This window comes from Amia ocellicauda, chromosome 20, assembly GCF_036373705.1.
Source record: "Amia ocellicauda isolate fAmiCal2 chromosome 20, fAmiCal2.hap1, whole genome shotgun sequence".
Classification (NCBI taxonomy): Eukaryota; Metazoa; Chordata; class Actinopteri; order Amiiformes; family Amiidae; genus Amia; species Amia ocellicauda.
The window spans coordinates 13,200,109-13,216,590 of NC_089869.1; the positions used below are offsets into that span (position 1 = coordinate 13,200,109).

Below are 16,482 nucleotides of genomic sequence, written 5' to 3' on the forward strand. Positions count from 1 at the left end.
GTAGGTCTCCTTGCTTTAAGCACACACAGCCATCGAGCTAGGGCAGTAAAAGTGTTTGTACAGACTTCTGAGAAATTAAATGAGCATGTTTAAGGACGATGTCACTTTTGCTTATTAAATATATTAGAAAATGTTGGAAATTACCTTTTTCATATTGCATACCAACACGTGTTAAAAGCCCAAGATGGTTGTGGAGCTTCAGTTTGAGCCTTGTGTTTGGCATCCAATGCTCAGTTACAGTCACTCGTGTTGTAGTAATCTTTCGAGATTTACAAAAGGATTTCTTGTAAACCTGCAGCTAAATATTTTGTCATGAAAAAAGTGGCTTTATGTGATGGTGTTGCAGCTTGGCGGGAGTCGATGGAGATACGTCTGGTTATTTTTTTATGTGTGTACGGATTAATTGAGAAGAAGTTTCTATCTATTTATGTATTTGTTTGTTTGTTAGCACGTCCATGACCTCAGTCTGCTGATGTGGAGGTGCACACTAACAATGTCAAGGGCAGATACCGGTTAGATGTAGGATCAGTTTTGGGTTTGGTCTGGCTGTCACCAGCTTCAAAATTTCAGGCACATCATTCTTGTTATGTCTGGCCTTTTGCCAACATAAGCTATTTTAAGTTGTATGTGAGAATAAAGTTACAACTATCAGTGCAGAAGGCAAGATGGAAATTGATTGGTTTCAAAACAAACACTTTGGCTAAATAAAAGTCCTCTTAGTTCCCCCTCCACAGTAAATCTTACTACAGTTTCTGTTTGTTTCAGTTTTGTGTATTTATGTGCAGACAGTTCCACAGGAGGGGAAACTCGTAAAAAGTCACTGATTATGGAACAGAAGTTTTAAAACACCTTCCCTTTCCTCTGATTACTATAAAAACATTCCTGTGATAACAGGAAAGGTCTGCAAATATGTCCTCAAAGAAAATATATTTTCACTTTTTATGCAATGGAATGCAATCTTGAGCTGTGCTTTATCACTTTCATTGAATGTTTAATGAGTTCGTGTTCTAGGATTAATCGCACTGTGTTCAAGATATAATTGGCTTTAATGGAAATTCAGGAAATTTATCTTGGAAGCTTTTTTCTTTTCTTTTTTTTCTACAGCCTTCTACATTCCTACCTATAGATTTAGAGTAGAGAAAACAATTTCAAGGTTTCTCTGCCAGAGTTTCCTAAACTTACACTGTTATTCATGTAACCGGCCTTGGCTGTTTTAGATGTTAACTTTTATCCCATTAGGCCTATATATTGGAATGAACCTTTCAGTGTATTATTGTGAACTAGAAAATAAGCATTCAAATGATTCAAAATTGTATTTAATGGAGTAGCATGCCATCTGGAGTTTATTTCTTACATATATATTGTTGTAAGTGTTGTATTTCATTTTTTGCTCTTGTTTCTTGCCATTCCTACATACATTGAAATACTTCAAAAGTAAACTAGAACAAATTCCACGGGAATGTACAGTAATGCCCTGTAATACTTTGATAGTCTGTAGTCTTCACAATTATATAAAATAGATTTTTGTCTATTGAGTCTGTTGATGTGGTAAACCTGCTCCAGTGTATTTTGTGGCCACATTTTTATAATCTCCAAACCTTAAGTCATTTGACTTCATAACAAAATCCAAGTCAAACAATACTGCCTTGGGGAAGTGAAATGCAAGGCTTCTCACTATCCACCTAATGTTTTAATTACTTTTCTAGCAAGAACACCAGGAAAAGTTTTTGTTTGCAATACAGTAAATCACATTATAATACACACCTCTTTGCTTTCACACGTCTCTATTCTCCATTAACAACAAAGGAGGTCATATTCTTTATATCAAATTTAATAGTCTAGGATTATTTTTTTCATTTGACCTTTGGCTCGCAGAGGAAGTCTGGGAAAGTGGTTCGAGAACTGCAGTCATTCACGCGCTCAGCAACACGCTTGATTGTGGCTGTTCGGTGGTGTCTGCGGTAATGGCTCCCAGTGTTGTGTTACTGCTGTCTGTTCATGGAGTGCTAGCTTTCACACAGTCTTTAAATCCATGACATTGTTGTCTGACTTCAGGGCTTCATGTGTTCGTGAAGAAAGGTTCAAGATCTAGACAGGGGGCTTGTTCAATGAAAGACTCAATTCAGGCACCTATAGTTGAATGTGTTTAGTGTGGTGAGGCAGGGTTCTGCGTTGTCTTTTTCAAATCGGTTTAAGTTCTTACTGTTTCACTGTTGATAGAGTTGTTCTTGATAATCAAAATGGAAAAAGTTGCTAATGTGAGTTGATCAAACAGTCGCCTCCCTGTTTCAGTTGTTTCCATTACACCCTTAATTTAACAGCAAAAACCAACATTCAGAGCTTGGAAGGGCAGCTGTTGACCCTGGCATCTGCTAAACGACAACTTCTTGATAATGGATTTGCTTCACTTTTACGTTCAACAGAAGTGATCAATTCAACTACAACTTTAGGTGAGTCTTGTTTTACAGCCATCAGGGATTAACCATTTTTTTTCTCTTTCTTTGTCTTTTTCAGGACCACCTGTAAGTAGATGCTCTCCTGGATGACAATATTGTGGTAAAGTGACTGTTGATTGTGTGTGTGCTCTGCAGTAGTGAGTCAAGCAGCATTCAGAGAGAACTGTACTCTGTCCACACCGATATGAAAGTGTACCGAACACTAACCCCTTTCTGGACAAGCTGCATATGCACTGTAGTCAGTAAAGTACAGTATTTTGTGGTTTGCTTTCAAAGAGGGAGCTTTTCCAACAAACACTGCTAGTCATGAAAACAAGAGTTTTGAATGCCCTTTGATGATTGAAGGCTTGATCTGGAAAATGTTTAAACACTACTGTGAGACCAAACCTCACTTTTATATAGCTTATATATAAAGCTATATATAGCTTCTCTGATGATTGATTTACACAGTGTAAATGTCATTCACAATGGAGGTATCATTGAGATTTTCCTACCAATATAATGATGCCTGCTACCTTAAAATCTCTCTCAATTCCCCTCACCTAATGACGTGACCGAAACGTGTTGTTGTAATGTTCAAATATTTGTAGCCTTTATCTCTGTGTGATCATGCGAACTCCATCACTTGCTGTGTGGCTTTTTCCTTTTTCTGTGGCTTGTGCATGGGTGCTTTTTTCTGCTCAAAGTCTATGATGATGACAGTGGTGCCAAAGTTCAACTTAAGATCTAGTTTTAACATAATGGCTTGTTCATGAAGGTCCTTGTATATACCTCTGAATTTAAGCACATCATTTTAATAATAAAGCAATGAAGCAAAGTATTGATACAACGAAAGTGCTTGCCAATCCAATTCCTGCTTGCAACAGAATCTGATTTTCAGTCCAATTATGGTCTTCATTACTTAAGGGACCCCGCAACCCACAAGGATAAGCGGTTTTGAAAATGGATGGATGGATTGATGGATTACTTAAGGGAACCAACAATTTATTGTGAATATAATAACCCTGATAGTGTGAAGATCATAATTATTCCAGTATTACAGTGGCACTCCAAATCCAAGGGCAGCCATTAGAGGTTTAAGGGTTGGCTGTGGCAGTTTGGCAGTGATGGCTGTAGGTGCTTTCATTTGTCTCATTGGGTTTCATAGCCTGCTCCCTCAGGAAGGGGAACACAAACTGTAGCGAACAGAGCAGTAAAAAATTCCCAAGCTATAATTTAAATGCTTCATACTTCATTATTTGAGTTGTATATTTAAACCTCTTTGCTTTCCTTAGTGTAAAATGAACATGTGAATGTGGTTCCTGTTAACTTGGTTTATTAGTTCATGGTGGTTTCCAAATGGGAACTTACATTAAACTACCATTTTCGCATTTAAGGAGCTTAATGCTTCAAGCTTCCATTTTGGACCTGAAAGCTTGGGACCTCTTGGAATATACATTTCTCTCTTTTGGTTTGGATGTTGCCCAGAAATTTGAATGATCCATTGCCTTTGGATAACCTGCCTAACCTTAATCCTTACGGACCCAGGAATGCATTGAACACCTTGCGAGAGCTAAAACCGGGACCAGATGCAACAGCTGCAGTTTTAAGTTGAGGGGTGAAGGTCGCCATCCCCGATTGTGCTGTGACTGTGATTAATTAGCCGACAGGAGCTCAGGGCACAGGCCATTGGAGGGTTTTCAAATATGGGACAGCTTCATAAAGCGTATAGCACACGGCTCTGCGTTTAAAGATTTCCGGGTAATTTAATGAACGTGAACACTTTAATCAGATTGTTCAAAAATGCTAAACATTGTCAGCTCTAAGACATTAATTTATTGAAAGTATACAATGTAATTAATTTATCCTTATGGATCTTTAGAGCACTTTAATGGTTTCTGTAGCAATATAAGGGACACATCATGGCATAATCTTTACTACTTCAGTGCTGTAGTGCATCTTAGCGATTTCTTTATATAACAGTCAATTTATTCTAGTGAATAAGTGTTTGAAAAATACAAACAAAAGTAACTAAAACCAGCATTATTACCTGTTTTGTTTGAAAGTTACACACATTTTAATTTAAAATTAAATACCATAAAAACAACTAAAGTTGAAAACAGTGGCTCTTTTATTTAACAGGAGAGGGAAATAGGTATTTTAACTTAAAAAGGAAGTTCAGTTTAGTTTACTTAAGATATGTGACCCCTATACAGGCCTGCTTCTGAAAATGATTCTATGCCATTACTTATGTAAGCATAAAAGCAATTTATACTGACATAATTCCATACACAATTACAACTGTAAAACTCCATGCAATTTCCTATTTCCTGTTCGTTGATATTTTGAACCTTGTATGTTATAATATGATATACAGAATTATTTAAAGCATGATAATTTAAGGGCATTTCCCACTTGGCCTCTGTCAACAATGTACTTCTGTGCATGTACCCCCCTCTGTAACATTGCAATTCCAATTAGTGAAAGTCGAGACATCCTTTCCTTTGTAATTATTATATTTACTAGCTGCATATTCTACAAATGGGACTGTTAAATCCATTATTTAAACAAACCCAGCAACTGAATGTTCAATAGGGCCATGTTTTCCTTTGTTGGCTAACCACTCGGACTTGTTTAAAAGTTTTTATTACACATGATCAGTTGCTATTTCTTTATTCAAAAGCATAAAATGCACAGAGATCTGATGCATAAATTGCTTAAACATTGTCATCTAATGTCTTGACATTGTATACCTTAATTAAGAAAATAAGGGATTAAACCATTTAAATCAATTTAATGGGCAAGTAATCTCACAGTTCAAAACACTGCCCTTATAAAATTGCACATCAAGTTCTTTTCACATAGCTTGTTGCCTTTCTTTGTACATTCTTTTTTTCTATTTCTTTAACAGTGTGAAATATTACATTCACTTATACAAGAAATCCATATAGGTCTCACTTGACTCTAAACCTCACCATCTATCCATGGCCTCAATCAATGGATTTTACCCAGGAAGAGAACCAACAAGAGTGGAGTTCAGCAGTGGAGATCTCCTTTGGCCTCTACGGGGTTTCCTCCATAATTAAATGGATTTCCCTCCTTCAGACGTGTTACTCGAGTCCCTCTGAGGGAATTCCTTCTGTATTCAGAAGCATTTTGTCAAATCAGCCCCATATGTTGTTTATGCTGCAGGCAACCCAAACCCGCATAACTTAACTTAAGGATGTCTTCCACTGGGTGGTTTAAAATAAGGACATCTGACCTGATCTGATTTCAGGTCAAACAATAATATAAATTGCCCTCTGTCCTATCCAGCTTCATTTAAGAGCGCTTTTACTATCAGGAGAGACAGGAACTAAATCTGATGGCATTGTTAGTGATATCATTCTAAAAAAAACATGTACCTACATGGCGTATCTATTAATACCTTTTCAATTCAGTCCTGTTTAAGGGTTGGTTGAGGATGAATTACTTCCCGTAACATTCAAATTCCAATGATATGCCAGTTACACATTGATATGGAAAAACGAGCTACAGTACAGTGTGGGTTTAGGGTTACAAACGGGAATAGTTTAACAGAGTCTTAATACATTAGTGTTAATCAATGCCAGGGATATGATATTATAAGTTGCTGCTGTTCAACAATGATGATAATGTTTTTAGATTTAAATAATTCAGGAATATTCCTGAAAGGAAATGGCATTTTGCCACAACGTTTAATTTCTCAGTGCCCAAAACATTAAAATGGAAGCTACTCACACTAGCAATCTACATAGAAAAATACTTAAAAAAACGAACAAAAAGTAAATTCCATGTGTCATAGAGAACACTTTCCTACATTTTTCGATTTCTATTTTTTTTTTCCTTGTGAAAAAGTAATGTGGTTATAAAGGAAACACTAAGCTAACCATGGACAAATCAGAGTGGTAATATTCAAATACAATATTAAACAAAATAGTAAGTTAATGGGTAATTATACATTTAAATATGTATTTTTAATGGTGTTGGGGGAGGGTTTAAGATTTTTTTATTTTGGAGAAAAACTAATTTGTATCACATTGCATTTTTATACTTTTTTTTTCAAGGATACTAGTTGTTGCATCACACCAGTAAAAAAAGGGGAGATATTAATTGCACAGCATCTTTCTTTTAAACCAGCAGTGTTGGTTGCATGAACTTCAGATCTTGGCATGAGAACAGCTGAATGTTTGCACAAAGGACAAACGCATTATTGGACAGATTGGCAATGCTCCAGTGCTTTTGAGTGTCTCTGGACTGCACAGTGTATTGTGTGTGTTTGTTTGTTTGTTTTGTGTAATAATTTGCATCTCTGTAATATTTTGGTTGCTGTGAATTTCATTCTTTCTATTTTGTACCGATTTCTCTCACCCTTTTCACAGGGTCCTCCTGGACGAGCTGGCTTTCCGGTAATTGTCTTTTAACTTCTGTCCTGTGTGTGGTAGTGTTGTTGCTATTTAACTTCTGGAGATTACTCTTTCAATAAATATAGTAGCTACTCAGATGAAAGAAAGAAATGCCATATGTCTCTTTTCAAGAGAAGGTCATGCCAGATCCATCCAATACAAACTCAGATTTGTGTTATTCAGATAGATATCAAACTATTGAAAGACATTTGACATTTTACATTTGATCTCGGCAAGTGATGTCTGCATGTTACCTCTGCTAATGCTGCCCGGCCTGACCCTGCTTTTTGTGTCAACTTTTCTCTGTCTCTGTGCTTCTCTAGAGGTGAATTCACAAGGACTGCCACCCATGCATTTGTGAATTCAGTGAAAGTAGAATCTTTTGGTTTTTTTTTTATTATGAAAAGATACCACTCATTTGAAAGTTGTGAAAACTGTTTGTACTGCGGTTGTCTGGTGTTTGGCTTTTAAACTTGATTACAGGATAGTCAGTGTGCCAGTGTTTTATTGTATCTGTACTTTTGTTATAAAATCAGCTCATCATATTCTTGTTTGTTTCCCGTTTTTTAAATGGTCTAAATAGTAAACATTTTAAAAGAAGTGGTATGAATTGTTCTATCACATCTCACCCTCAGGTTTTGTCTTCTACAGCCAACATTTGACTCCATATTGATATTTTGATCCATCCAAGGACCACTTCATGTGGTCAGAAAATCTTGCAGCTTCAGCCCATAAACATGAAAATCCACAATGGAAAAAAGCATACATACTGTTTAAAAGAATGTGCTTTTAGGTAGCTTTGTAACAGTTTATTTAAAGAATTCCAAACCAGGTGTTTCCTTCAATGACAGAAACAAAACTTAAGCAAAGCATAGAAATACTACTGAATGGCAGTGAATGATGGTGTGTTTAATTATCCTAATTTAAAATACTATATATAGAGAGATACATATATACACATCTATATAATCAGTAGCAGCATATATAGATCCACTGCAGGATGAAGGTCTCCCCAAGATGTTTCCACTTGCATTGATTTTCATACATATAATAGGAAATAGGAAAAGCTAGAAATTAAACCACAAAATAGGAATAATTTAAACATCTCCTTCAGCTGCGATCTCTCATATGGCAAGCAGGGGCCACTCTTCAAATACACCTGATCAGCCCCTGCTGTGAAATTCATGGAAGTCCATAAATCTTCCAGGTTGTGGTGATTTTGGTACGTATACTGAGGTTGTGTGGGAGCTAACCTGAGACCACCAAGGAAATTCACTATCCATTGGAGACCGAGTGGCCTCTTAAAAAAAAGAGTGATCCATCACTTTTCTCTTTGAAGTCTCGGAGGCCGTCCTGTAGCCCGAAACACACACTGATTGCCACATAGGCTGACCATGTTGAGAGGAGGTTTACGATGTTGGGTTAAGGAATGCATAGTGCTATTGCTAAAGTGAAGCTGAGCAACGTTGTCAGAATTATTTCCCCTTTTTACAGTACTTGACCGACATTTCTTATGTCAATACTGCAATTTGCAATCTTATCACCAAGAGAAGATGGACCTTCTGTCTGGGTGACGTGCTAATCGATAGATTTATTTCTGGTAGAGGTTCAGCACCACGGACAGCTCTAATGAGACCCTATCTTGACCGACAAATCTCCAGGGATCAGTACGTGTTGCTTCAAATGATGAAAATCCTAAAGAACAATTTGGTAGCATGAGTCGCTATGGGCCCGAAAGACGCATTGTACCAGATGTGCTATAGTGAAGACAAAATGTGAGCGTTACCCTTGTTGACATTTTAGTTTTGATCTTCTGCCATTGTGTTAAGATTATAATGACCCTTGCATATATATATTTGCATAAGTATATCAACCCCATAGTCCATTAATATGTATTTAATTTATACATATGCATATATAATTTTGGAAGTGTTCCCTTTCAGTATGACTGAATATCCAGGTTTTTGCCCTGTAATCAAGGTCAATATTTTAATGGCCATCGCAAAGCTGACTATATTCACCACATTGTGTGAACACACAGATATGCTCAAGTGCAATATCTAATGTTCATGCAGATGATTCACCACTTATTCTGTCCTAAATCCTTTGACAGCCTAAGCCAAAACACCATCTTTTTAATTTCCGAAATATACCCTGTAGTGAGCCATCAAAAATCTGTCATCGCCATCCCACCCTAACACACTGACACAGCATGTGGCCAGACTAACTGTCTAAGTGCATACAGAATGACATCTTAAAATAATAACTCAATTCACCACCTCAGGAGTTCATGGAGTTATGCAAAAATAGTGAGAAATGCCTATGAGCTCACTGGTTTTGGAAGAGAAGAGATCATTATTTCTATATAGTGCGTTATTAAAATATTAAGTGGAATAAGTGGCTTAGTCCATAAATCATTAAATTGCATTTGAAAGTGCAATTTGAATGCATCCATGCATTGGATGAAAAGAAGATGTTGTGGCTGAAGTAACCACTATAGTGCTACATGGCAAATTGAACTTAAAACTTGTCAAATTAAGTTTATTTGATCGAAGCAATGGACATGTCATATGATCTTTTCTTTCCTGTTAGTACATGTATTAAGGACTATTACCACAATAATACAGTTTCACATGTTTTGTAATCTGAACCCAGTATGACACAGTGTTACAAGCATTTAACATGTTTGACTGAAATATATTACCCCAATTTACCAGGCCTCTGTATGTGATGACATGATGGGATCATAAGGGTTAAGCTGTTGAGATGCATGTCTATATGAGTGCCAGAGGAGTCTGGGCATATTATGTCTGCCTTTTTTGTGTTGAAAACCAGAAGGTGTCAAATTGAACATATGTAACCCACTTTGAGTTACAATTTCTTCTATTTTGCATTTTATTTGCCATACATTTTGTCTTGGAAAAAGTTTTAAGCTTTAAGATTAAAAACAGACACTATCATTATACAGAAATGTGTTAATGCTGCTTATCTGTCTATATCTAAAGAATAATGTTGAATTAAATTGTATATATCAGGGCAGATTTATTTAGGTGCGTGTTTATTATTTTGTAAGATGGTTAACGTAATGTTATTAACCTCTTTAATACATAATGTTTTATTGCACTGTAGGAAACGTGTTTGTGTATTAGATGTATTTTAAGATCCATTGCATCCAGCCATGGCTTTCCTAGATGATGTCGGACACATAATATAATATATGTGGTCATAAATAACACATTTTCCATTGTCGAATATCCCCCGTGGAGGTCTTGTTTAGTCACTCATCAATTAAGCCACCCATCTTGTCTAGCATGTCTGCATTGACGCTATTCAACCACTATTGCCAAGTGCTTAGAAACCAGTAATTTTTGTTTAGTGGTTTGTTATAGTCACTGTATAAGGTGAGCTTAACTTTACAAACTTTGGCAAATTCTTGACAGTTCTTGAAATGTATTTAATTTGGAAGAATCTTACATTAATTTAAATATGTGAACCACTGTGAGAAATGCCCAGCATATCTGTTACCACTTAAACATGTGACCCCCCCCCCCCCAAAAAAAATGTTTGTAAAGTTAAGTTAAAAAAAAAAATTTAGATGAAGAAAAAAAGAATCTTTGTTTACCAACTTCCTTTTGACTTTACATTGATTATTAGGGTGACAAAGGAGCAATGGGAATTCCAGGAAGAATGGTGAGTTTGAAGTGTACAAAAGTGCCACTCAATAGCTCTGTGCAGGCAGCCTTGAACCTCTTTGGGATTTAGTGTATATTGCAATGTTACATTTGTAAGCTTATTGTTTTTACAGAGAACATTACATGGTGAACTCCAACTCATAAGCAATGTTACAATGGAGCATTTTAACCAAAGCAAGACTGCTATTCATACTTAACAAGGAAGGGGAAGGTTTCTGATTAAGAGTACAAGCCGTGAAATTGATAAGCATAGCTGGATATGATTAAGACCTTTTCTTTCTTTTAATTTAACATGTATATCTGCCTATATCCTATTTTTTATATAAGATTTTAGATTGTTTAAATTTAGTTGAAGTGCAACCATTAAGTCTATGTTTTATACATATATCATTTGATATCATGGCCTAGACCAAATCAGATTTCAACTACCCATGAATCACAAATTACAAACGTGTACCTATTGCCATTTCATAGCAGTAGAAAGTGGCTTCTGGCAGTAAATTAAACCGGGTAAGGATCCAGGTTTGTACTTTGCGATTCACTGCTAGGTCAACATTTTTATTTTGTGAACATTAAACATTTAGCTTTGTTGTTATACTTACACCTGATATAGCTAAGGTGTATGTCACTTTTGATGTTGTTTTCTAAAGAGATCAGAGGCATTCAATACATTGATTTCTAATCTTAAACTACAGGCTTTTCTGTAAAGACATGGCCTGTTAAATTTTCTTCTTATTTCCCTGTCTCACAACCTCTTTTCCTCTGGGACTTTTTTTTGGAAGAAACAATCACTTGATTATTTCTTGAGCCAGCTATAAATTAATACTTCCTTGTATTGTTGTGTATTAAAAATAGATGTCGTGCCAATAACAGATTTTATGAATAAACTATTTCCTTATCATCCGTATCTTGTTTCTGTCTCTATAGCCGCAGTACGTTGTCATATACAAACCTTTAGGTGTTTTTATTAGAAAATAGAGTTAATTCTTTTTAACTCTACTGAAGCAGAAGTCAGCCTTGATTTCCGGCTCAAATCCTGCAAGCTCAGGAGGTTTTGAAAGAATAAACAGTTGTGTACTATGTGCTGTACAATGTAGAAAATACAACTTGAACAAAATGCTTGAGGTTAATGAGAAAAACAGAATATGCAGTGATTCAGCCTATTCTTTTTTCAAAATTAGTGTTTTTCTTTCCTTCACAATATCCATATGGTACCAAAAAATCTATTAAATGAGAACTTGGCATCTGCTTCTGTAGTCGCTTAACACGGATCGGAAAATTATTTGGTACATTGTACAGTAATAAAACATTCAATTACTTTTTGACCTTTGCTAACTATGGCAACTCCTTCCCCAAGCCTCCCCTTCCTGCTCCCTCACGTACCTCTCAGACTGTATTAATCAAGCTGGAAAACAAGACTTACTGGCCACCCCAACAGAAAGCTCACCTTTTTTTTAATACAGTACTTGAGTTAAGATCCTGTCAGTTTCGTATGTCCCATCTTTAAACGGCACTGCTGCTTTTGGATTCAGTTGCATGCCTTGTGTCCTCTATGTGTCTTTAACCCCGATCCTCTCTTTGTGTCTCTCTCCTTCAAACCTTGCATGTGACTGTGTCTGCTGTGACTGACCAGGGGTTAAAGGGCGAGTCCGGTGAAAAGGTGAGTCTAGGACACGAAGCTGAAAAGGAGCCTGGGGGTGTGGGGGGGCTCCCTTTCATATATACAGGTGAAGGAAGTAAATCCTACACTGGCTTGAGTCCTAGAAGAACTGTAGATGTTTGAGATCTGTTTCTGAAATTCTTTAAGTCTTTTCTGTATGCCTCATCTTGGTTGTAACCAATGCTAACCAATGCAGCATTTGTAAGTGTGTTTTGTTTGGTGCAAGTCCTTTCTTATTAATAAGAATCTGAAAAGCACGTCTTATGAAGGTATATATCTGGTGGAAATGTCTGGGAAATTTAGAATGCTTGTTGGCCATGTCCCAGTGTATATTTTTTTGTTTGTTCGTTTGTTTTTTATTCTGTTTTCACTCTGCACATACAAACTGCTGTCTTTTTCTTTTTGGAAATGAAATGCATTGTATAGGTGTTCTAGCATTTCATCAATTAGAGCTTCTTTTAGCAACTATATATTACCAGCAATTATGTAGTGAGTGTGTATGAAGTGTAAAACACAACTTATTCACCTTTTTGATGTTTTACAAAACATATTGGCATCGTTTTATTCCAATTTTTTGCCCTGGAGGTGAATTTTGGTTTGCTAATGAGGACTGTCTAGATGTAGTACTTTTTTGTGGGGTATTTCAGTACTTTTTTCAAATCTTGAAAACAATGGTCAAGGTTTACCATGCAGGGATATTTATTTACAAAGCCAAATGAAATAGTTTTGTTCCTTCTCCTGTAATAAACATACTTCTAGCAGGATAGCAATTGATATAAATTTGCTCAGTGTGAATATAACGGTAACCCCAAAGCAAAGGGTTAGCATAACATCAATGATTTTCATGAGAAACAGTCCTGCAGGAGGAAATTAAATCTGTAAACCCAATTTCTTCTGTGTTTAACATCTGCAGTCAGTATATCACAAATGCAATGTTTTTTTTTAGTTCATTTCTGGGTTACTTTTCATGTGCAGTTGGTTGCCTTCCTCCTCCATCACTTGTAATTTGAACTTAAAAAGGGGCTATCTGTGAATCTTCAGCAGTTCTCCAGCCCCGTAATTACTGTTCTGACGGCCGTGGTAACTTTAAACCCCTGACCAGACGCACATTTTGCTGCAGTTGTGTGTTTTGGTAATTCGGAGATAGCGACTGCATCGATTGGTTTTCCAACAGACACCCACAGTAGAATGTGAAAATAAATACTTTCCTTGAAGGGCTGCTTGTTCGAAAAATTAAAATCACCTGTGTTTTGATCTATCGTTGGCTGTCAAAGGCAGTAACAAGATAGAGTTTCTGAGGAAACCAATTAAGAAAAGTGCTAGAAACCCGAGCCTGCCCCGTCTGGCTACTGGCTTTCTGATTGTAATGAGGCAGTCTTTTGAACTGTATGGACTAAAGCTCCCAGAGGCCGACACAGTGCAAATCACCCACTTAGTGCCAAAGGAGTTGTCCACAGAGCTTTAATATGTGCGTCTATAGCTCCTCACTTGCTGAGTGATACTAAGAGTAGAGAGCTGGAAATGTGTGTGTGTGTGTGTGTGTGTGTGTATATATATTACTATTTGAGTTGCTTCTATTAACATTTTGTAGTAGTCGTCATCATCATTAAAATAATAATAATGATGATTTAGAAAAGCTTTTGAATTACCTGGGAAGCATTATCCTTTTACATCTTTTAACTGAAATGTGTGGCATAGTTAATATCCTCATATCCATCAGTACCTTTCTACTAATAAAATTAAATGCAAAACAATATAGTGTACACGTATACAAGAAATAAATAATAATAATAATAATAATAATAATAATAATAATAATTTGATTCACAATGCAGAGACTGGGTAGTTGCCGAGTGGTTGTCTGTCATGGTGTGGTGTGCAGAGAGGCTTGTTCCTGCTGGGGAGGAGCTTCAATTTCACCCATCATGCATCTCTTCATGATCACCTTCTGTGTCCACAGGGTGCGCCAGGGGAACCAGGGATGTCCATCATTGGGCCACGTGGACCCCCAGTGAGTGTGCATTTAATGTTTGTGAAGTGAATGTGAAATATGCCTATGTAGACAATATGCAGGTATGACTCAAGGACTTACAGGGAACTTCTCCACATGAGTGAGTGAGACATTTCTCAGGCCTGTGCAAGATGCCTTCTTCTCCAGTCAAACCATCATGGATCGCTGAATTATCAATTGTTAAAACAGAACCTAATAATCATCCATCCATATTTTAGTTCACACTTAGTTCACATCAAGTTCAGGGTCATGATACGTGATAGTCAGATTCACCCAAAACAACCATGAGATGTCATAAGTTTTGAATACTATACAATTACAAAGTGAAATTGCACAATTAAACTCTTTGCATCCATTCGATGGAAGTTGAAAGCTATGTAGTAAATGTTTATTAAAATCTTTATTTGTGAAACTTTTTTCCTCCTGGACTGTACTAAATTGTACTAAGTATCTCTGTATCAGCTTGTCAGAGGAGGAAATGAAAACATTAATGTTTCCCTTCTCGATTCATGGAGAACAGCCTAAATGAGAAAAATGCACGATATTAATAGTCTTTACAAAAAGTCTATTGTATAAAGAAAAGAATTATCGCAAACAGAAATTGCTTTTGACCCCATGTCTTATTTCTGTGCCAAGGAAAGGCAAGACAAAAGGATTTTGTTTCCCTTCTTAAATGTGCAATTTCCTTTCTGATTACTCCAAGAAGAATCATTTTGTTTCACAGTGGTTTTTGAATCTCAGGTCACCCAGTGGCAAGGCCAAAGAACTGCTTGAGCTGACCCGACATCTGTTTTTTGGATTGACTATTACATACCCTGTAATAAGGCATTGCTAATGAGGACCAGACTGCAGGGGATGCGGTGGCCTGTTAGAGTGTGATATATGATGAACGGGCAAGGTCTCTTTCAAGAGAATTTGAACAGGTGAAAATGACAAGCTACTTTACGGTGACCTCAGACAGGGGTTGAGCGGAGATGGGTGGTGCAGACACTCTATGGAAATGTAGACTTGAGGAAAGGTCTGTCAGGTGAACAAAGCCTACATTTAAGCTTTAGGTTATTTAGTCCTAGGCTGTCTCACTGGCCTGTAAACAACAAGGTGTGGAAACGCACTGTGGAAGAAAAGAAACAAAAATCTTCACACTATCAACATGTAAAAAAACCCACTTTATTTGAAATAAGGGTGTGTTGATAAGTTATTATCTTTATAGCAATGGCAAAACTTTTTTTTATTTACAGATACTTGCCATTTTAACCAACCCAACTCTGTAATGCAATTTGAAATTAAGAACTATCGATAATTAAAACTAGGGGCAAATATAATAGGATTTGAAATGTATTGCCAGATATGACTTCAAGGTTTTTAAAATGCTGTATTGTACAAAAAAGTTAAATGAATATCAGGTATTTATTTCTCATGTATTGGGCTAAATCTTTTCACAGATGAGTTTGATAAGTGACAGCTGGTCAATTTCCTGTCTGTGCTTCTCTGTCTGCTAATCAGATGGAAACTGCTTCCTGTGAGGAGACAGACCTCCCTGCTACTGAGGACTGGAGAGCAGATCCTTGACTTCAGAAGTCATTAGGAACATAATTGCATCCCCCAACCCATCCCCCCCAAAAATAAATAACATTTTATTTTAATCATTTAAATAGAATTAAGCAGGATTCTCTACTTTGAACCCCGATATGAGTTATTACAGACAATAATTAAAGAATAATAAACACAGGATGGGATTTTGGAAAACTTGTTATATTTTATATTATTTGCAGGTTTACATAACTGTATCTTGTTTGAAGTTTCTATCTTAAAAAATCTGCCCTAGACTATACAAGGCCTTGCACTACTGTATTGTTTGTCTTGTTTGTCTTTGTCAAATGACATATTCAACCATGTTATATACTTATTGTTTCAACCCTCTACCTCAATGATTAGCATTTTGAATTCCTATTATTCTACCATTGCACTTCAGATCGCCTCAGGAATGAGCTTCCCAGACAGACCGCTATTTTTCATTTCAGTTTTCCTCACATCTTCTTTGTAATTTTCTCTCAATTGGCCATTTCCCACTGTTTTTATTAGAATATAGAGTGACCTTTTTGCCTGGAGGCTGTATGACAAATTCATGATATGTGTGTGTGTGTTTTAGCAAGTGTGTGTTGGTTTCTCCAAAAATGTACAAATCCATGCTCTATACTGCTGTTACTTTGTTAATTAAGGTTTGTATTTATATTTTGTATTTTTTCATTCTTTGTCACAT

The 16,482-nt window shown here is 36.4% G+C and overlaps 2 protein-coding genes across 2 annotated transcripts in view; both read left to right on the forward strand.

The window, feature by feature from the left end:
- Positions 1 to 2,546, forward strand: part of LOC136716297 (collagen alpha-1(XXIII) chain) — a 42,371-nt gene extending 39,825 nt beyond the window's left edge. Inside the window, exon 4 of the mRNA XM_066693898.1 lies at positions 2,515 to 2,546. Within this exon, the coding sequence (XP_066549995.1) occupies positions 2,515 to 2,546 (32 nt within the window). The remainder of the gene's footprint in view (positions 1 to 2,514) is intronic.
- Positions 2,547 to 6,579: 4,033 nt separating this feature from the next.
- Positions 6,580 to 16,482, forward strand: part of LOC136716298 (collagen alpha-1(XIII) chain) — a 38,550-nt gene continuing 28,647 nt past the window's right edge. Inside the window, exons 1-4 of the mRNA XM_066693899.1 lie at positions 6,580 to 6,862; positions 10,514 to 10,549; positions 12,185 to 12,211; positions 14,172 to 14,222. Of these exons, the coding sequence (XP_066549996.1) occupies positions 6,626 to 6,862; positions 10,514 to 10,549; positions 12,185 to 12,211; positions 14,172 to 14,222 (351 nt within the window). The 5' untranslated portion in view covers positions 6,580 to 6,625. The remainder of the gene's footprint in view (positions 6,863 to 10,513; positions 10,550 to 12,184; positions 12,212 to 14,171; positions 14,223 to 16,482) is intronic.